Source organism: Trichosurus vulpecula, chromosome 8 (genome assembly GCF_011100635.1).
Source record: "Trichosurus vulpecula isolate mTriVul1 chromosome 8, mTriVul1.pri, whole genome shotgun sequence".
In the NCBI taxonomy this organism is placed as follows: Eukaryota; Metazoa; Chordata; class Mammalia; order Diprotodontia; family Phalangeridae; genus Trichosurus; species Trichosurus vulpecula.
In genome coordinates this window covers 57,710,351-57,728,381 of record NC_050580.1, presented here as the reverse complement: position 1 = coordinate 57,728,381, position 18,031 = coordinate 57,710,351, and the positions used below count along the sequence as shown (strand labels likewise).

At 39.8% G+C, this 18,031-nt stretch overlaps 1 protein-coding gene across 1 annotated transcript in view; it reads right to left on the bottom strand.

Moving 5' to 3' along the window:
• Window positions 1-18,031, bottom strand: part of LRMDA (leucine rich melanocyte differentiation associated) — a 1,324,152-nt gene that overhangs the window by 1,299,592 nt on the left and 6,529 nt on the right. The window contains 2 exon segments of the mRNA XM_036736266.1: window positions 7,803-7,812; window positions 15,446-15,546. Coding sequence (XP_036592161.1) covers window positions 7,803-7,812; window positions 15,446-15,546 — 111 coding nt within the window.

Sequence of the window (18,031 nt, the reverse complement as noted above, 5' to 3'; positions counted from 1 at the left end):
CCCATCAACTCCCACATCTCCATCACCCCCAGGAAAAAATTAATAAATAAATAACCCTGCCAGTTGCAATGGGAGAGCAAGCAAGTAAAGATAAATCAATTAGCTTGCTAATTTCTCCCCCTCTCATTTATTTAGCTCAGTACTGTATTTGTAGTAATTGACTACAATTATGTTAATTACTAACTCCAGTATAATTACTATATTTATTGTCATCGAGCACACTATGTACCCAAAGCAAAGCTGGCATTTGTGGGGCATCAAGAAAAGCAAACTGTCGGAGAGGTGAATTCCCCCCAAAACTGGCAGGCTGGAGCTTCCGCCAATGAAAGGGCAAAGAGAGATTTCATGCAATGTTAGTTTGAAAGCACCAGTTCATTAAGGATATTAATTTTCTGATAACTACACATTTCAGCGTGACATGCCGCCGGAGCCGGTATCTGCAGGATTTAGCAATTATTAATGCGTGACAGTTTCAAATGCTAAGTGAATCAATTAAACAGCGGCATTCACAATTTGAGAAGAGATAACTGCTTCATAACTGCCTAAGACTACAATTTTCACATGACAAAAAAGAGCCATTGAGGCTCTTTCAAAACCTGACAGGTCAAGAAAGAAGTTCGGAACAAAAGCACCTTACAACCATCATCTTTCCTCTGTACTTGTCAGATCAACTTTGCTAGTGTCTCCCCAGAAATGGCATCCCGATGCCAGCTGCCACAAGGTGATTTTTCATGTCTTGTCAAAGAAATCTTTTATTCTATTTGCTCGGCATTAACATGCTACATTTATTGATCAAGGGTCTGTTCTGCAGCCGCAGCAGGGCACTGTGCTCTCATGCCTACGGGGTTTTGATGTCCTGGTGACATTCGAGCCCGAATAATGCACATACTAAATGGATTTAATGCAGAAATGTGTTTGGGCCTGACAGCTACATTAATAACAGCCCCTCACACTGATAAATATGCAATTGCTACTATTAAGAGTTACCCAATTATGGGGAAAATATTTCTCTACCTTATAAATAAATCCATCAAAAATAAAGTTTTAGCAATGGGACATTTTTTGCAGGAATGCTTCTCCAGCTACTGAGGTAGAAACAGGGGGAACTGAATGCCTTCCTTTCGGGCTGGCCCTCCTCCTCCCCACCTGCCAAGTGTCTTACTTTGTCTCAAGAATAGAATGTGTTTGGTGTTTGGAGAGGGGAGCTGGGGTGGGGGGGGTGCCAATTTCCTTTGCTGTTTTTCCCTTTCTTAGGTTTCCTCCTATTTCACCAGGACTAGAGAGGGGGAAATAGAAACATCAGCCCGAGAGATATAAGAAACTAGGTCCTGGGAAAATTCAAAATTCAGGTGGTAAAAAGATTGTTTCTCTTTACGCAAGAACTTTAAGTAGGTTCCCTCCTCATTTCAGAGGATACTCCCCCCACTTAGCTGCTAACACCCTCCCTCTCAATACCATCTCACATTCATTTGGTAAATATAATGTATATATTTACATATTGCCTGTCTCCATCAAAAGACCAGCTTTTTGAGTACAAGAAATGTTTTTTCTTTGTATCCTCAGAATTTAGCCCAGTGCCTGGCACATACAATAGGACCCTTGCTCACTAATTGGTCAAATCATCACTCTAGAGTTATAAGGGACCTCAGAGGCCACCTAGTTCTTCCTTTTCTAAATGAGAAAATTGAGGCCCAGCAAGATTAAGTGACTTGCCCAAGGTCACACAGGTATTAAGTAACAGGCAGGATTTAAACTGAGGTCTTCTGACTCAGAAGCCAATGCTTTTTTCTATTTTACCACAAAATGAATTTGTGCTGCAGGAGTTGGAAGAGAGTCAGAGAGAAAGGGGGAGATAGAATGAGGGAAGAGAGAATAGGGAATAAAGGAAAGAAAATAGCTCACAGGAGAGACCTTTTATCAAAAAGCTTAGCCAAAGGAAATTGCTAATTATTTTATACCTGTAATTAAGTGTTCTGTATCTCCACTCCACCCCACAAAAAGCCAAATCATTTCTCATAATAAAGCTAATGAATCCTCAGCATTGTTGTAGGCAAGGGAGATAAGAGAAAGACTGGCTTCTGGGTTGTAAAAACAAATCACTCTTCTTTAGTTCTCTCCTCTATTAAAAAAAAATACAAATACAGTCCTATAATATCCATGCTCTCTGATGCCAAAATGGATTGCATTGGAAAAGGTGAGCACTCTGCCATTCATGAGAAAAATATTACATGACTTATACAGACAAACCAAGATGAGAAAGAAAAAAAGTGAAATGACATCATCTAGTCTCTCTAGAAACATCTCCTTCACCTTTGAAAGAGTCTAGGGTCCCAAAGTTCTTGGCCTATTCCTGAAAGAGGAAAAGTCAAACTCAGGAGTATAACAAGTTTTATTCTCAAAGTACTGAGTTCTTCCTTGGAACTACAGTAATTCACTTTAATCCTCTTTTATTGGATTTTCCATGCTGTCAGGATTAAAAACAACAACAATTTCCCAATAAAATGACAGTGGGCTCTGTATAATGATAATGACCAAACTAGGACCCAGAGAAGAGTTAAGAAAATATATCTCCTCCCCTCCTTTTTTTCACTAGAGAAGTAGGTTTGGAAGTAGCTATTTATCAACTAGAAGAGAGTAAAAATTTATATAGAAAAATAAGTTTCCTCTATAAATAAGTGGTTAAAGGATATAACAGTTTTCAAAAGAAGAAATGCAAACTATTAACAGCAATATGAAAAAATGCTTCAAATCATTAATAAAATAAATGAAAACTAAGGCAGTTCTGAGGATTTCACCTCATGTCCAAATTAGTAAGGATTTTTTTAAAAAGACAGAAATAGTAGATGTTTGAGGGATGATTGGAAGTCAGAGATGTTAATAAATTATCAGTATGAATTGATTCTGGAATTCTGGAAACCATTCTGGAAAACAATTTGGAACTATGGGAGAAAAGTCACTACTCTTTGACCAAGTGATCCCATTTTTGGCACCTCCCCCAAGAAGGCCAAAGAAAATAAAGAAAAGTACTATGTATAACAAAATATCTATGGCAGCATTTTTGTGGTAGCAAACAATGGGAAACAAAGTGGATGTCCATCACTTGGGGAAGAGCTGAACAAATCATGGTTTATTGAGGTAGTAGAATGTTACGACGCTGTAACAACCAGTGAGTATGAGGAACACAGAAAAACGGGGAAATGTGTATGAACTGATTATAGAGTAAAGAAAACACAATAATAATAAATGATAGCTGATATTTACGTAGCACTTCAAAGTTTGCAAAGCACTATATCCAAGAAAAAAGAGAAGATACACAACCACAATAACATAAATAAACACAATACTAAAAGACGGCTGTGTTCATATTAACTGCCGTTAACAACCCTGGTCCCAAACAATAAATGATGAAGCACATTTCCCTCCTTTTGGTAAAGGAAACAAAATAAATAAATAAATAAATAAAATAAAAATACTCCACGTACTATTAAAAGCCATCAATGTGTCCATCGATTTTGCTTAAACTGTTTCTCTTTGTTATACCAGTGGTTCAGTTGGGTGTCTGAGTGTGGTATACTGGGAAATGTCCGTGGAATAAAAAATTAAAAAGTAATAATAAAACATTTTTAAAGCAAGAATAAAAGAGTTAGCCAACTTAAAAAAACAACAATTTATTTACAAAGCTGTCTTATCAGAGTGGGAAAGGACCTCAGAGGCCATCAGTTCAACCTATACCTCTTTCCTTTTATAGCATCCCTAGCAAGTAGGAGGTAAAACTTATTAGTAATATTATACAGAAAGCAAATATGAAAATTCACAACTTTGGAGACCCTTATAAGTACATATAGGAATATAAATGCACATATGTGTGTATGTGTATTTTATATATACAATCATAGGATTTGGACCCATTTAGACCTTTGGGAGATAGCCTTATCCAGCCTCCTCATTTCATAGAGAAGGAAACTGAGAACAAGAAGGTTAAGGAGTTTTCCCAAGGTTACACAGATAGTATCAGAACCAGGATTCAAACCAAGGAATTCTGACTCCAAATCCAGTATTCTTTTCATTATACCCCTCAAGATTTGGCTTAAAGTTTCTCCAAGTCCCCCTCCATGGTTCAGGAAGTAAAAAAGCTTGAAAAGGCTAAACTCTTCAGCAACTCTACAGTTTCTTGTACAACACATTCCCTTCTATCCCTAGCCCTTCCCTCAGACACCTAAGAATTATATAGAATTCTATTCCCTTGGACCTAGGATCTCAACCTAACTAAGAAAGTAGTCTGATCAGAAGAAAAGAGCAGAGGTAACCTAAGGCTATGAAAGGAGAAAACCAAAGAAACCAATGTAATTTGAAGTTGAGGAATAAGTAGGATACGAGGAAAATAAGAAATGAATTATGCTTACAATAGCTGGATAGATCTTCAATACTTCAAGAATCTATGGTTTTGTTGGTGTGTAGACACCCTCCACAACTTGGGAGTTGGTTTTCAAGAATAGCTGTGGCGAAAAAGAAAATTCATCACTTTGCGTAAAGGGCCTTCCATACTTGGCAAGGCTGGCCAGAAGGCACAGCAGTCCATCGTCAGGCCACTTTCTTTGGCTCCTGCAGTCAATGGAGAAATATCACTTTTTCCAGAGAATTAACAATGGAAAACATTAGAAGAAAGACTGAAGAGAAGAAATAGGAGTAAAAGGGTCTAGATGAATCATTAAATATTCCCCCATACATCATCTACTTTAGAGACTAATGCCATATCCTATTAACACCTGAATATTCTGGAGTGGTTAATTAATTTCTTGGAATAAAAGTAGATTTGTTCAAGTTAATTTTTAAGACTCCTACTTTTCCTTCTATAATGATGCTCAGATATTGAAATGAAGTAAAACAGTGTTTCCCATAATGACATCTTCTCCAAATACTATGAGGGGACTCTGACCACCCTATAATTCTAGCCTTTCCCCTAGTAGGATTGAACATTTAAAAGGGAAAATCAACTTACTAACACTTTTCAGGGCAGATATTTCAGCATAAAAATAAAACAAAACTGAGCTATCTTTTGTATACAAAGTACTACTACAAGATGCAACTACACTACCGAGTCACTGTCATTTGCTTCAGTTTCCTCATCTTTAAAAGGGGGATAACTAATAACAATTACCTCCCAGGATTGTTGCAAGGGTCAAATGAGATAATATTTATAATATACTTAACACATAGTAGGTGATATATGAATGTTCGCTATTAGCTGTTATTAGCTATAGACATAAGACTATCCTCAACATGGTTGTCAAAAGGGAACAGGCAGGTTCTCACAAGCAACATTCCACAGCAGACTACATCTTTACCATCATGCAGTTGAAAGACGAAGAGAATACAAGTCCCCCCTCTGCTTATAGTTTGTTAATTATAAGAAAGTTTTTTATTTGCTAAAACAAACCACCATCTTAAAGACTCTCCCTAAACATGGTAACCCCCACACAGAAGCCAAAAAGAATACATGATTCCTCAAAAAGACAGCAACAGAGATCACTTTTTCAACCACCCTCCAATCATAAAAGAAAGAGATGTATTCTCAACAAAGATATTTGCCAGCATCACAGAGAAAACCCAGTCCAGAGTCCAAGCTGATGAAGGGTTCTCCATAGATAATGAGGTACTCCAGGTATGCCTGTTTGCAGGTGACACTACAGTCAATACACCAACCTTGGAACATTGTAGCAGAGCCTCCTACATAAGACCTACAGTCACTCAAAAGAGTTTGGTCCAACTACCCAACAGGAAAAACCATACTGATGATAGTAGACCATGACATCCAACTGGATGGACAACTGATAGAGCTCATCTGTAAGAGTATGAATATACATATACAAATATATATTATGTATATGTATATATATATATACAGGGATAGATTGGTAGACAGAGAGACAGACAGATAGACAGACAGACAGATAGATAGATAGATAGATAGATAGATAGATAGATAGATAGATACATGTTAGATTAAGAGTTTTTCACCCTTTTGTATCATTGACTCCTATTACAGTTTGGTGAAGTCTATGGATCCCTTTTAAAAATAATATTTCTCAATAATTAAAGGAAATGATAACTTTCAGTTAGATACTAATAAAAGTAAAGTTGTAATTTTCTCATCCAAATTCATGGACACCTCGAGGATCCATGGATCCCAGGGTAAGAACCCAGGTCTTAGATTGATACCACAGATGAACAATGAGGAGAGCCCAGAGCTGGAGAGAAGGAGAATGAAGTGGATTGCCTTTGGGAAACTGCAACATTCTTAAACATTCTCATGCTTCTCCCTATTATAAAGGCTCAGTTTCATACTGCCAGCATTCTTACAGTATTAGTGTATGACTGTGAGTAATGGAAATACTAGAGTCACCAAAGACCTGAAATTAAGCATCACTCAAAGAGCAACAGAGAACCTCATGGTGGGTGGAAGCAGGCTGCAATACATTATAAGCAAGGAACTAAAAGTATAAAAGATGTTATCAAGAAACATCTGATCAAAAACAAGATGGGTTTGTCATGGGGCAAAGATGAGGATAACCAAGAACAACTCATATGTGACACTGGCATTCTTGCCAAGTTGGGAGAAAGAGAAGAGCCCCCACAACAAACTAGGCATACCACCTGTAGCATACTTATAGGAGGACAAGAGTCAGAGGAGGCAGCCACAGAAGGACTCAGATCTACTTTGTTGAAGGAAATATTCACATCCACAATATCCCAGCTGTTTGAGTACTGAGGGGTCAGACTATATTAAATCTCTCTCTCTCTCTCTCTCTCTCTCTCTCTCTCTCTCTCTCTCTCTTGAATACTCCTGGTTAATCAGAGGAAAAGATATGCTGTATGGGGTACAAAATGCACTGTGTCAGGCATAGTATGTGACCATGAAAATGAAGTTTTCTTTTCTCTCTGAAAAATTAAGTGACCTACACAGAAATCTATCTCATGATCTCGGGCTTAATGGCACCATGCTCTAACCAACTGAGTAAGACTCTAGCATCTGTAGACTATCATGTGGAGGAGGAGAATAAGATTCTTTATGGGAAAAGAAACATTAAAATTAGGCTGTTCAGCTGCCCAACTCTGAAGACAAGAGAGCAGAATCATATTAAGACATCTCCATAACAAGGATGTCCATAATTAACGGACAGGACACACCCAGAGCCTCACCCTCACCCTAGTCCAAGTCTGGAAGAACAGTGAGCAAGCTCCTGCCTGAGAGGCCTTCTCTTCATACAGTTTTCCACCCAGCACATTTATCAGAGTGATGCTAAATAAGATGCGACTGCAAATAATTTAATTTTTTAAACGTAAGCTTCCTGTTGCCATCGATCAATTAAACTCTCTCACTTTTATTGCCAGATTGACACAGGCATATTTATCACTGTTTGCCATGGGAACTCAGCTCTGCCTGCTGCATTCAACAAAGCCTAAACAGGCAAGCCACAAAAACCATCCAGGGCTCTTGGGACCAGAGAAGAAGGCTATTAGGAATAGCCTCCATCCTTCCCAATATGGGGAGATGGGACCCCCCCCCCAAAGTCAAGCTGACCCATTAACAAATTTCCTTCATGTAGAGAAGTTCAAGAATGAGAAGCAGATCAAGGAAAGCTATTTTTCTCATTATAATTATAATCATGAAAGGCTGTGTGGTACAGTGGAGAGAAGACCAGCCTTGGAGTAAGGAAGACCTGTGGTCAAGTCTTAGAATTACAGACAAGTCCCCTAACCTCTCAAGGCCCTAAGCTGCTCTCAGATTACCTATTACAGACAATTATTGGTCTTCATCAGTTGGAGCAAATTTCTACCCCAGGACTTCCCAACACTGATATAATCACAGGTCTAGGGCGGAAGAGGGGAATAACTCACACATAAAATACTTTCCTCAAAACAAGCCAGTGAGATGATTGAGGTATCATAGCTGTTTTACAGATGAAGGAACTAGTACAAAAAGTAGGTAGAATGGTTTACCCAGGATGATTTTTGACTGTCAGAGCCAGGACTTGATGTTGGGTGTTTCAATTCTAAGACCATGTCTCTTCCTACTCATGTGAGCTTCTCACTAACTATTAGAAAACGAGAAGTAAACAGTAAACTTTGCAAATTATCTGGAATGTCAATTCCATGTAAGAGACGAGGAGCACCAACTACAGTCAAATCAGTGATGCATTCAAGTCCAAGGGGCCAGATTTTCCTCTCAGTTGAGGATTCTTGCTTATAATAACTCATCTCCTAAGGCCATGTTTGCTGAATTAATTTGGCCATGGAATATTTAGGAGATTGGAATTGTTTAACATGGGAGAAAGTCATAAATGTTGGAATACCTCTTTGGTTAAAAGGGGAGATTGGGGAAAATCTTGACACAAAAATAAAGAAACTGAACCTATTTTCATACTGATAAATCCTAAATTGTAATAAACATTTTTGATACACAGTTTCACATTGAATATTTTAAAGAAGGACTATGAATAAACAATTTCGCTTATATAAAATTTAAAAGTTTTTGCACAAGCAAAACTAATGTAGCTAAAATTAGGAGGGAAACAAGTAACAGAAAAATCTTTACATCAAGTTTTTTGATGTATTTCAAAAGTCTTGGTACAGTGCTAAGCTATTAATGCTAAAAACTGCACTAAGATTTGTGTGATACCCTGTGTAAGATATATAAGGAACTGATTCAAAGTAAAAGACTAAGAGCCATTCCCCAATAGATAAATGGTCAAAAGATATCCACAAGCAACTTTTGAAGGAAAAAAATCAAACTATCAACAACTATATGAAAAAATGGTCCAAATCCAAAATAATTAGAGAAATGCAATCTAAAGCACTTTTGACTTTCTACCTCATATCCATCAGACTTGCAAAGATAACTATAGAGGAAAATGGTAAATGGTGGGAGGCCATGGGAGGGGAAGGTGTAGAAAAATAGAGACATTAATGCACTGTGAGTGGAGCTATGAATTAGCCCAACCATTATGGAAAACAATTTAGAACTACACTCAAGAAGTCACTATACCATCTATACCCTTTGACCCAGCAATAATACCACTGCTAGGCCTATTGCCCAAAGAGATCAAAGAATAAGGGAAAAGACTTATATGTGCAAAACTATTTATAGTAGTTCTTTCCGTAGTATCAAAAAGGAAAAAAAGGAAACTAAGAGGATGTCCTCTGATTTGGGAATGACTAACCAAATTATAGCATATGAATGTGATGGAAGATTAGTGTGCTTTAAGGTATGATGAAACGAACAGTTTCAGAGGAAACCAGGAAGGGCCTCTTTGAACAAATGCAGAAAGAAGTGAGTGGAGCTGGAAGAGCAATTTATACAATGACAACAACATGTTAAAGCAAAATAACCTTGAAAGGCTTCTAGAACCCTGATCAATGCAATAAGGAACCATGGTGCCAGAGGACTAAAGAGGAAGTGTCCCCTACCTGCCTTTGGCCAAAGAAGTGATAGACTTAAAATGAAGAATGGGACATAGGTTTTTGACAACAGGAATTAGTTTTGCTGAACTATGCATGTGTTATGAGAGTTTATAATTGTTCAGTTGGGGAAAGGGGAAGTGGGAGAATGGGTAATAAGTGCATGTAAATAAATAAAATGCAAAAAATAATTAACAAAACTGACTATCCTTACTTTTTTCTTTAGCCAACTCCAAACCCTTATTCACCTCATGTGGAAATACAGGATTCTGTGGGAAATGGTCTAGGAAATGATGCCCTTAGAGAAATTCATATTTGTTATTTGCAGGTGGGGGTAGTAGGATTACCAACAAGACTAAGCCCCAAGGGCTGTTCCCAAATTCATAATCCTTCTCTTTCAGTAGACTTACTTTACTCCTGCCAATTTCCATCAAATCAGAACATCTGGGAAGTTCAACTCTGCTGCTAGCCAGTCAAAACTGCCAGTCCAAATATACAAACAGGAGGAGAAAGCTGAGTTGGAGAAAAGGAAGCCATTAGGTGGGACTAAGTAATTTCTGCTGAGGCCTCTCCTTCTATTTTCTTTCTTAGTTCCATACCTGGAGTTGAATCACATTAATTTCCCAATGGACTGAATGAATTAAAGTCAAAGAAACAAGTGAATCCTGGAATTGTCATCAGCTTCAGCTCCAAGAGGTGACCAATAAAATGACTGCAGACTGATATTCTACAGGACTCCCAGATGGAAATGACTTCTGGAGTTAACCCAGGAGAGAATCCTTCCCATGGATTTGGTATTCATGTTTATTACTCAGCCCTTTCCCCCTCCCTAGCCTTGTTAAGTCAAACAAAGGCAAAAGACAAGGTCTAATCCTGACTCCTCCTCTTCCTCCCCACCTTGCCTTCCCCTGTCTTCCACAAATAGAAGGCAAGGTCCCAGGATGTTACAAGGGCAGCTCTGTTCCCAGTGAAAAACCTGATACCTCATGATCTGTTACCAGCTGACACATTCACTTCCAGCTCTGTCCTTTTCATGCCTATATCCCATGCTCTCCCTAGTCATTCAGAAGGCTTCCTATAGCCCACTTCACATAAGCCTAAAAGCCCCAGAAGTCAGAGAACACAGGATACTTGGAGTTGTGAGGTCAAGAATCTGCCTGATGCCCTGAGCATAGGAATATTTTTCTGACCATCCTCAAACCAGGAAGCTTCTAATGAATTATGGTCACATGTGATCAGTACAGGTCATCCTAAGAAATATATCACTCTACTCTCTTCCTGCACATCTGGGATAGAATCCAATTTTACTTATTTTAAAGTTAATATTTCTTGATTGTTTCATCTCTGTACTATATGTTGCTTATATGTTTTTCTTAGTTCTCCCAACGCTAATCCCACAACTTTCTATATATCACCTTTTCAAGGCCAGCAACTGTGTACATAAGCTATGGCAAGCTACTCAAAGCTGAACCACATTGTATCATAATTATTGACAGAGAGGTGCATCTTGTATTGGGGGGATTAAGAAAGAAAAGTGGGTCTTACTGCGGTAATAAGGCTGTCCACTATCATAGAATGGGTTTGGTGGAGGGAAGGGGTTGGATAGAGGAGACAGTGCATTTATTAAGCATTTACTATGTGCCAGACACTATGCTTAGCACTGGGGATAGAAATATAAATATTTTATATAATTTTATGTAAATAAAAGCACACAAGGAGCTTTCTTTCAAACAGGGAACACACATAAAGGAACTGGGAGGCAGGAAAGAGTACCCACAAAGTGGAAAGGTAGCAGGTGAGAAGAAGGAAGAGAAGACTAGAGAGTGAGTCCAGACATGCGTGAGGTGCAGTATAGCTGTGGTCCTTCCTAAAATGATGTTCTCAGGGAGGGAATCACCAATCATCAAAGCAGGACCTTGGGATGGAGTTTTCTCCAGGGTGCCAAATCAGATCTCAGTAAGCCTCTGGAGTCTGGGAAGGCCCTACCTACACAAATAAGAATCCTAGACACCTCCCTTGTCTGCATGTGTCTTAATTTCCCAGTTAGGGGCTTTCTGTTAAAGGAATATAGGCATATGAAGACAACCAAGAACAAGGGAGAAATTTCTCCTTCAAAGTAGAATATGCAAAGTGCCTTATATTCATTATTCCATCCAATCCTCATAACAACTTTATTAGAGAGATATTATAGGTATAATTATTTCCATTTTTATAGATGAAGAAACTGGGGCTTGGAAATAATAAGTGGCCACCTTGCCCAAGGTCATGCAGCTTGTGAATGTTGAGGTTGGATTTCCACTCTTTCCATCTTAACATGTATTTCAGGGAGCTCTAGAGGAGTTCCTTTCTATGACTTGCTCTGAGGAGGGGTTGGAGTGGGAAGCTCCCAAACTATCTCAACCCTACAGGTAAAAGGTAAAGTCCATTTGCCAATCCATTCAGGATAACTATGTCTTAGAATCCAGTCAGAAAATTGGGGATGTCCATTTGACCTCAGGTCACATCTGAGAAGTTGATCTCAATGAAAGGTAACCTTTGGAAGGAAGGCTCATAAGATATGAGACAGTCCCCCTGACCTGATAGGCAATGGGTAGATTTTAGAGGTCCCAGACAAACCTATAACTGAGGTGGTATATAAGCATCCATGGTTCAAGCAATAATTCCAGTACTGAATGGAACTCAGGCTACTGTAGGTTCCTCTGAGCTGGGGAAGCCCAAGGGCATCAAGGCTGGTTTCAGCTATCATCACTTCATTCAAGGGAAGATAGAAGGTATTCACAAAGAACACCATGACTTGCTCAAGATCTTTATATAGAAGAGAACTGAAGAACTGCCTAAAAATCATCATGATAGACTTCCTGCCTGGCACATCCTTTCAATAGGTATAAATTTACTCATTAAATGAAGTAAACACCAAGGCCTCCTCCTCTTATTATCTGTGTGACCTTGGACAAATCATATAACCTCCCTAATTTTCAGTTTCCTTATCTGTAAAATGAGAGGATTAGGTTAGGTGACCTGTGGTGTCTATATCTGCAATCCCACAATCCTGATGATAGTATATTCATGGGAACATTTTTAAAGAGTTTACTCAATTTTCCTGGTTGCCACTAATGGTATCTTTTTTTGTTGTCGCAAAAAGGACCCAAGTTTACCTATACGGCAATACCCAAGGAGCATAATCACCACTCCTTTCACATATTTTCAAGATAATTTGACTAGACTTCATGGATCACATATCTACATCAAGCTGGACTTATTGAGAGTCTATAAGTCCCTAAGAATTAAGGCCTAGCAGAATTGAGGAAAAATTGGGTTTGGGAATGAGGAAAAATGAAGAATTCCCTTTTTCCAATGTCCTGGAGTAAGATTGAGGAAACATCAATTCTAATCCTAGGGCACAAGAAAAAGATATCAATTTCCTACACAGACTTCCCAGACAGGTTATTTTGGGTAAGGTTCCATCATTTAGTACCAAATTCTAGAGAAGGTTTCAAAGAAGGTCCCACTGCCAAGCACCCACAACCAAATACTCAGACCATGAAAACCAGGAATTAAGTAGGATCTAGATCTTTATACTACACACTTGTAGAAAGTTCATGCCAATGATGGAATGTGCCAACAATAACTATGTGCTCTGTCCTTTGAAGTTCACTCTTTAAAGTGGCCTAAGAATTCTCCCCACATTTATGCCTTCATACACAAGAAATGTCAGCCCTGGTGAATTGAGAGCAACATCTGCAAAGTGGAATCTGGGCCACCCAGCAAGTTGTAAGACAGGGGACAAGAGGAAGGGAGATGACAGAAAAACAGACTAAAGACAAAGGTCTTCTTGCAGGAACCTGGAGGCTGTATCCAGTTAGATCAAACACACATCCCAGTACAAAGACCCTCTAAGCTTTAAATGATAGATATTGAAGGCCATTCATCATCACTGGGCAACAGGACGGCCAATGATCATGGCCTGGGATTGGCAATGACTTATAAAATTCACCAAATCCTTCATATTTCATCCCTTGAGTCATTAAGTTTCCCTGAATTTCTATGACAGAAATGGAATCAACCTGCCCTCACACAGGTGGTATCAACAGGTAAAATGAGTTATGAAAAATGTAGGTTTCCTGACAGAATTAGGGGCAGTAGTATTATTTGACTGACCAGAAGAGATACATTCCAGAAGATCGAACATCCAAGTTAGTTAGAAGGGAGGAGTCCATAAAAAGAAGATACTGTCAGCACCCTGGCCAGAGGCAGCCCTGAAGCTAAGAGTTGTGAACTACATCAGCATTAAGGCATTTTTTGCCTGAACTATATGAAAGCTATTATGACAGAGGTGGCCTGTAGTGGGATCGTTAATAGTGAAAAACAGCAGACTTTAATGCTGGCAGCAACAGACCGTCTGGTACTATGAAGACTTGCATTCATTGTGGATCTGTAGTAATTTGGGTTGCTTTTGGAGAATGACTCAAACCTATGTGAGCCCCTACAAATAAGGAAGATCATGGCTGAATTACTGGGAGCCCTCCCTAATATAAGGATGTCTCTCTTGGTTCCTCCTGATGTAATCACCTTTGAAAATATGGCCAAGGGAACCACAGGAACCATGGTTTTCTCTCCCCATTAGACATCTTGTGCCATCTGGCTATATTAGTAACCTCATATTAGCTAGGCCTTCCAGTATTAGGCAGTTCTGTGATAGCAAGGCCATCCTGAGATAGGCTCGGACTGCAACTTTGATACAGACACATATCTGAGACACTGTACCACAACCTTGGGGGTTGTTTAAGAGTCCTAGCTATAACACATGAAGAGAGAAAACCAGAACCTTCTCCCACATTTTTTAACTGCATGCTCTCATGCAAAAGCATGCAAATACCTTCTATGTCACTCTCCATCCTTTGAAATATAGACTTGTTTCTGGTCTCTTAGCTGCTGCCTCATCTGTACAACATAGTCTTCCAGGAATCCCAAACCATTGATGGAAATGGGGAAGGTTCTGGTGAGGGAAAGGAGGTAGGAGAAACCCTCTTCCCAAAGTCCTGAAATGAACTCCAAGCCCATCACCTCTGCCCCTACCATTTCCTCAACTCTCTGGAGACATCGAGCTCACAAAAAAAAACAGAGAACTTTTTAACCTTGCCCCTAGGAGACTAAGTGTTTTAAGTGTTTTAAGACTAAGTGTTTTAAGTGTTTTAAGACTAAGTGTTTTAATCTTATTGTTTAAGATGCATTTTATCCCACTCTCCTTATGTCAAATTCCACTTTAAACCCCACAAAACACACACACACACACACACACACACACACACACACACACACACATTATAACACATCATGGAAGGAAGAAATAAACCCAAACAATAGCTAGAACTCCAAACCTGGCAAAAGTTAAGCATACTGGCTGTGAAAAGAATTCCCTCTCCCCTACCCCCATTCTCCCAAACTCCACCTGATGCCAACAATGTATGAATTGTGGTTAAACACCATCTGGGAGAAATCAATATCACAAATATTTAAGGTCACAATTTATAACAAGGCAAGGAAAGGAAACACGCGCACCCAAAAGCACACACCTGCTTGTGACTTAGAAAATGTAATAGGGAGGGAGGGGTTGAAAAGCATACACACAGCCCCCCAAAAGACTCTGCTGGCCTGACTCCACTCTTTCTCCCAGCATGATCTTTTGGATACACGCACATCTCAACAAGACAGGAAAATAACGGGAAAATGACAAAGCCCTCTCTTTCAGGAACTGGAGGAAGACAAATACTTGCTACCTCTTCCCCTCACACAAAAAGCAATCAGAGGGATAATTTAAAACAGTCAAACCTTTGGGGCTTCAATTTCACATATCTTGGGATACCCTACTAAGGATGAAAGGAAACCACGTACGGGGCCTGCAACGCTTGACTTTGAGCTCTGTGCCATTATGCACTTGGAAGACTGGACTCACCTGGCCATGATTTGTCACGTGAAGGTTACATACCTCAGCAAGTTGAAGCTCAGATCGAGCCTCTTTGCAAAGTGGCCAAAGTCCCTGCCGAGGTGCTCTGGAATTTCTCTGCAGTCCTGACCAATGTAGGACACCTGGAAATTAAATAGAACAGAAACGATGTGGCCAATGGAAATTGCCCAGCTGTTCACAGCCCTGACTCATTGATCTATTGACTGCTTCCGCAACTTGAAACAAGCACTATGGCACACGCAAAGCCATCACATTTGCAACTCGCTCTCTTGGTCATATCATTTCGAGGCCTTCAGTGAGTCAACAGAAAGAAGTACTTTCCTGATATAGTTAATACAATGGCGGCTAATCCATAGCACAAAGTAAATTAGTCTGAAATTGGCCAGATTCAGGTGTCCAAAAGAAACCCCAAAGTTTTGGCACGTGGATAATAAGAACCAGAAGTCATACCTCATAGTTGAGTCTTTTCTCCAGCCTCCCTTGCCACGCACCCTATTTATTACATACATTGCCTCATAAAGGATATTGCAGGTGCTGTTACCAGGGTAGGGCTGGCAGGGACCAGGAAAAACATAGGTTCAGCCCCCTACCCTTACCACCTTTCCCCACCCCTTCCTTTCCAACCATACCCCTTACCCTTCACCCTTGTCCCAAAGAAAAAGTAACATGAAATGTATAGCAAGTGCCAGAAAGGGCTGGTCTTGGAAGAAGACCTAGACTTATGTCTTGTCTTTAACACAGATTAGTTATATGATCATGGCACAAGTCAAGACATCACCTGTCATGCCTTTGGCCCTCTTTGAAAATGAAGGATGAGCAACAGAATAGATGTAACGATGAGCAAATTACTTAACCTTGCAGTGCCTATTGGCACCAAGTTACATAGGACTGTTGACTTATAGTTGGAAATGATCTTAGAGGTCATTGAGTCTAAGACCCTCATTAAGCAGATAAGGAAACTGAGGCACAGAGATTTTAAGTGACTTGCCCAGCATCACAAGCTAATAAATATCTGAGGCAGGATCTGAACTGACTACCTGTCCAGTACCCAATACACTCCAGTTTCCAAACCAGGTATTTCTCCACACCTAGTGAAAGCACAAGTCCACCCTGCGAAAGGGACAGGGTGAGTCTGTGACCAGAGCAAATAAGCTTACCTCCTCCTCTAACAAGCCTCTCTACAATCTTGTTCTACAAAAATCACTCTAAGCCCTTTTCATCCACGTCCTCACCATACAAGTCTGCCCTTAATTCACAATTTGTTGACGGATTTTGTTTTCTTGAAGCATGTGTCATTTGCCCAGTCTTCCAATTACATGTCAGACATTTAAGAACTGTGAGATTTTGGGTGAGACAATCACCCCTCTAAGCCTGTTTCCTCACCTATAAAATGGTCCTTATACCACCTACCTAACAGAGTTGTTATAAAGGTCAAATGAAATAACGCAGGTGAAGCACTTTGCAAATATCAAAACCAACATAAAAGTTGGGCATATTAAGTGGGGAGAAACTTCCTGAAGGTAAGAACCCAGTATCTACAGTATAATGGTTAGAGCACTGGACTTAGAGTCAGGAAGGCCTGGGTTCAAATCCTGCCTCAGGTACTTACTTCCAGTGTGACCCTGGGCAAGTCACTTAACTTCTGCTTCAGTTTCTTCATCTGTAAAACAAAGAGATTGGCCTCATTGGCCTCTGAGGTCCTTTCTAGTTCTAAATCTATGATGATAGGATACTTCTCCAGACAGTAATGATGGAGTTTGATACACAACAAGCAGGGCCTAATTCTATGTAACAAAAAGAACAGAAAACAGTGAGGGTCCCCCAGTCAGGAAACGTAACCTAGCTAACCTCACCCGGGAGACCCAGCAAGGGCCAAACAGGACAGTGGCTCATCCCAGTGGAAGCCCAAGGTGACCTTGGTGCTCATCCACCCCAAGTTCCTCATCTTACAGATGAGCAAACAGAAGTGAAATCATTTTCCCAAGGTCACATAGTGAGCAAACGGTGGGCCTAGAACTTGAACCCAGGTCTCCAGATTCTAGGTGTAGTGATCTTTCCGCCTCACCATCTGACCCAAGCGGTATCAGCCAACCTTGGGCTGATAGGGGGAGCAAAGTCTGGTTTCTCTTTAGTGGCCCAAGCATCTTCCTTCTGATGCCTTTTGCCCTCTTGCTCTCTTCCCCTTCACTAAAAACTTGCTTTCAGGACAGGATCTGATATAAATCATTTTATCCTCAATTTGAATATTTGTCATTGCTTCACCTCCAAGGTTTTTAAACACTTCCAGTTTTGTTTCTAATTGCATAATTAAAAGCATCCCTCTCCATCCAAAAATTTTAAGCATCAGTTAGGGGTGGTATTTGAGGGAGGGGAGACAGTGGGAAACACACTGGATTTGAAGTCAAAGGGCAAAGTTCAAATCCTATCTTTTCCCTAAGATTTATAGAATCTTGGATAAAAACTCTTTTAACCTCTTTGGGACATCTTCTTCATTTGTAAAATGAAGAGGTTGAATTGAAAGATCTCAACTATACCTTCTAAGTCGAGGAGCCCATAAGACCACACCACCATATACATACATGTATGTATGTGTATGTATGTATATGC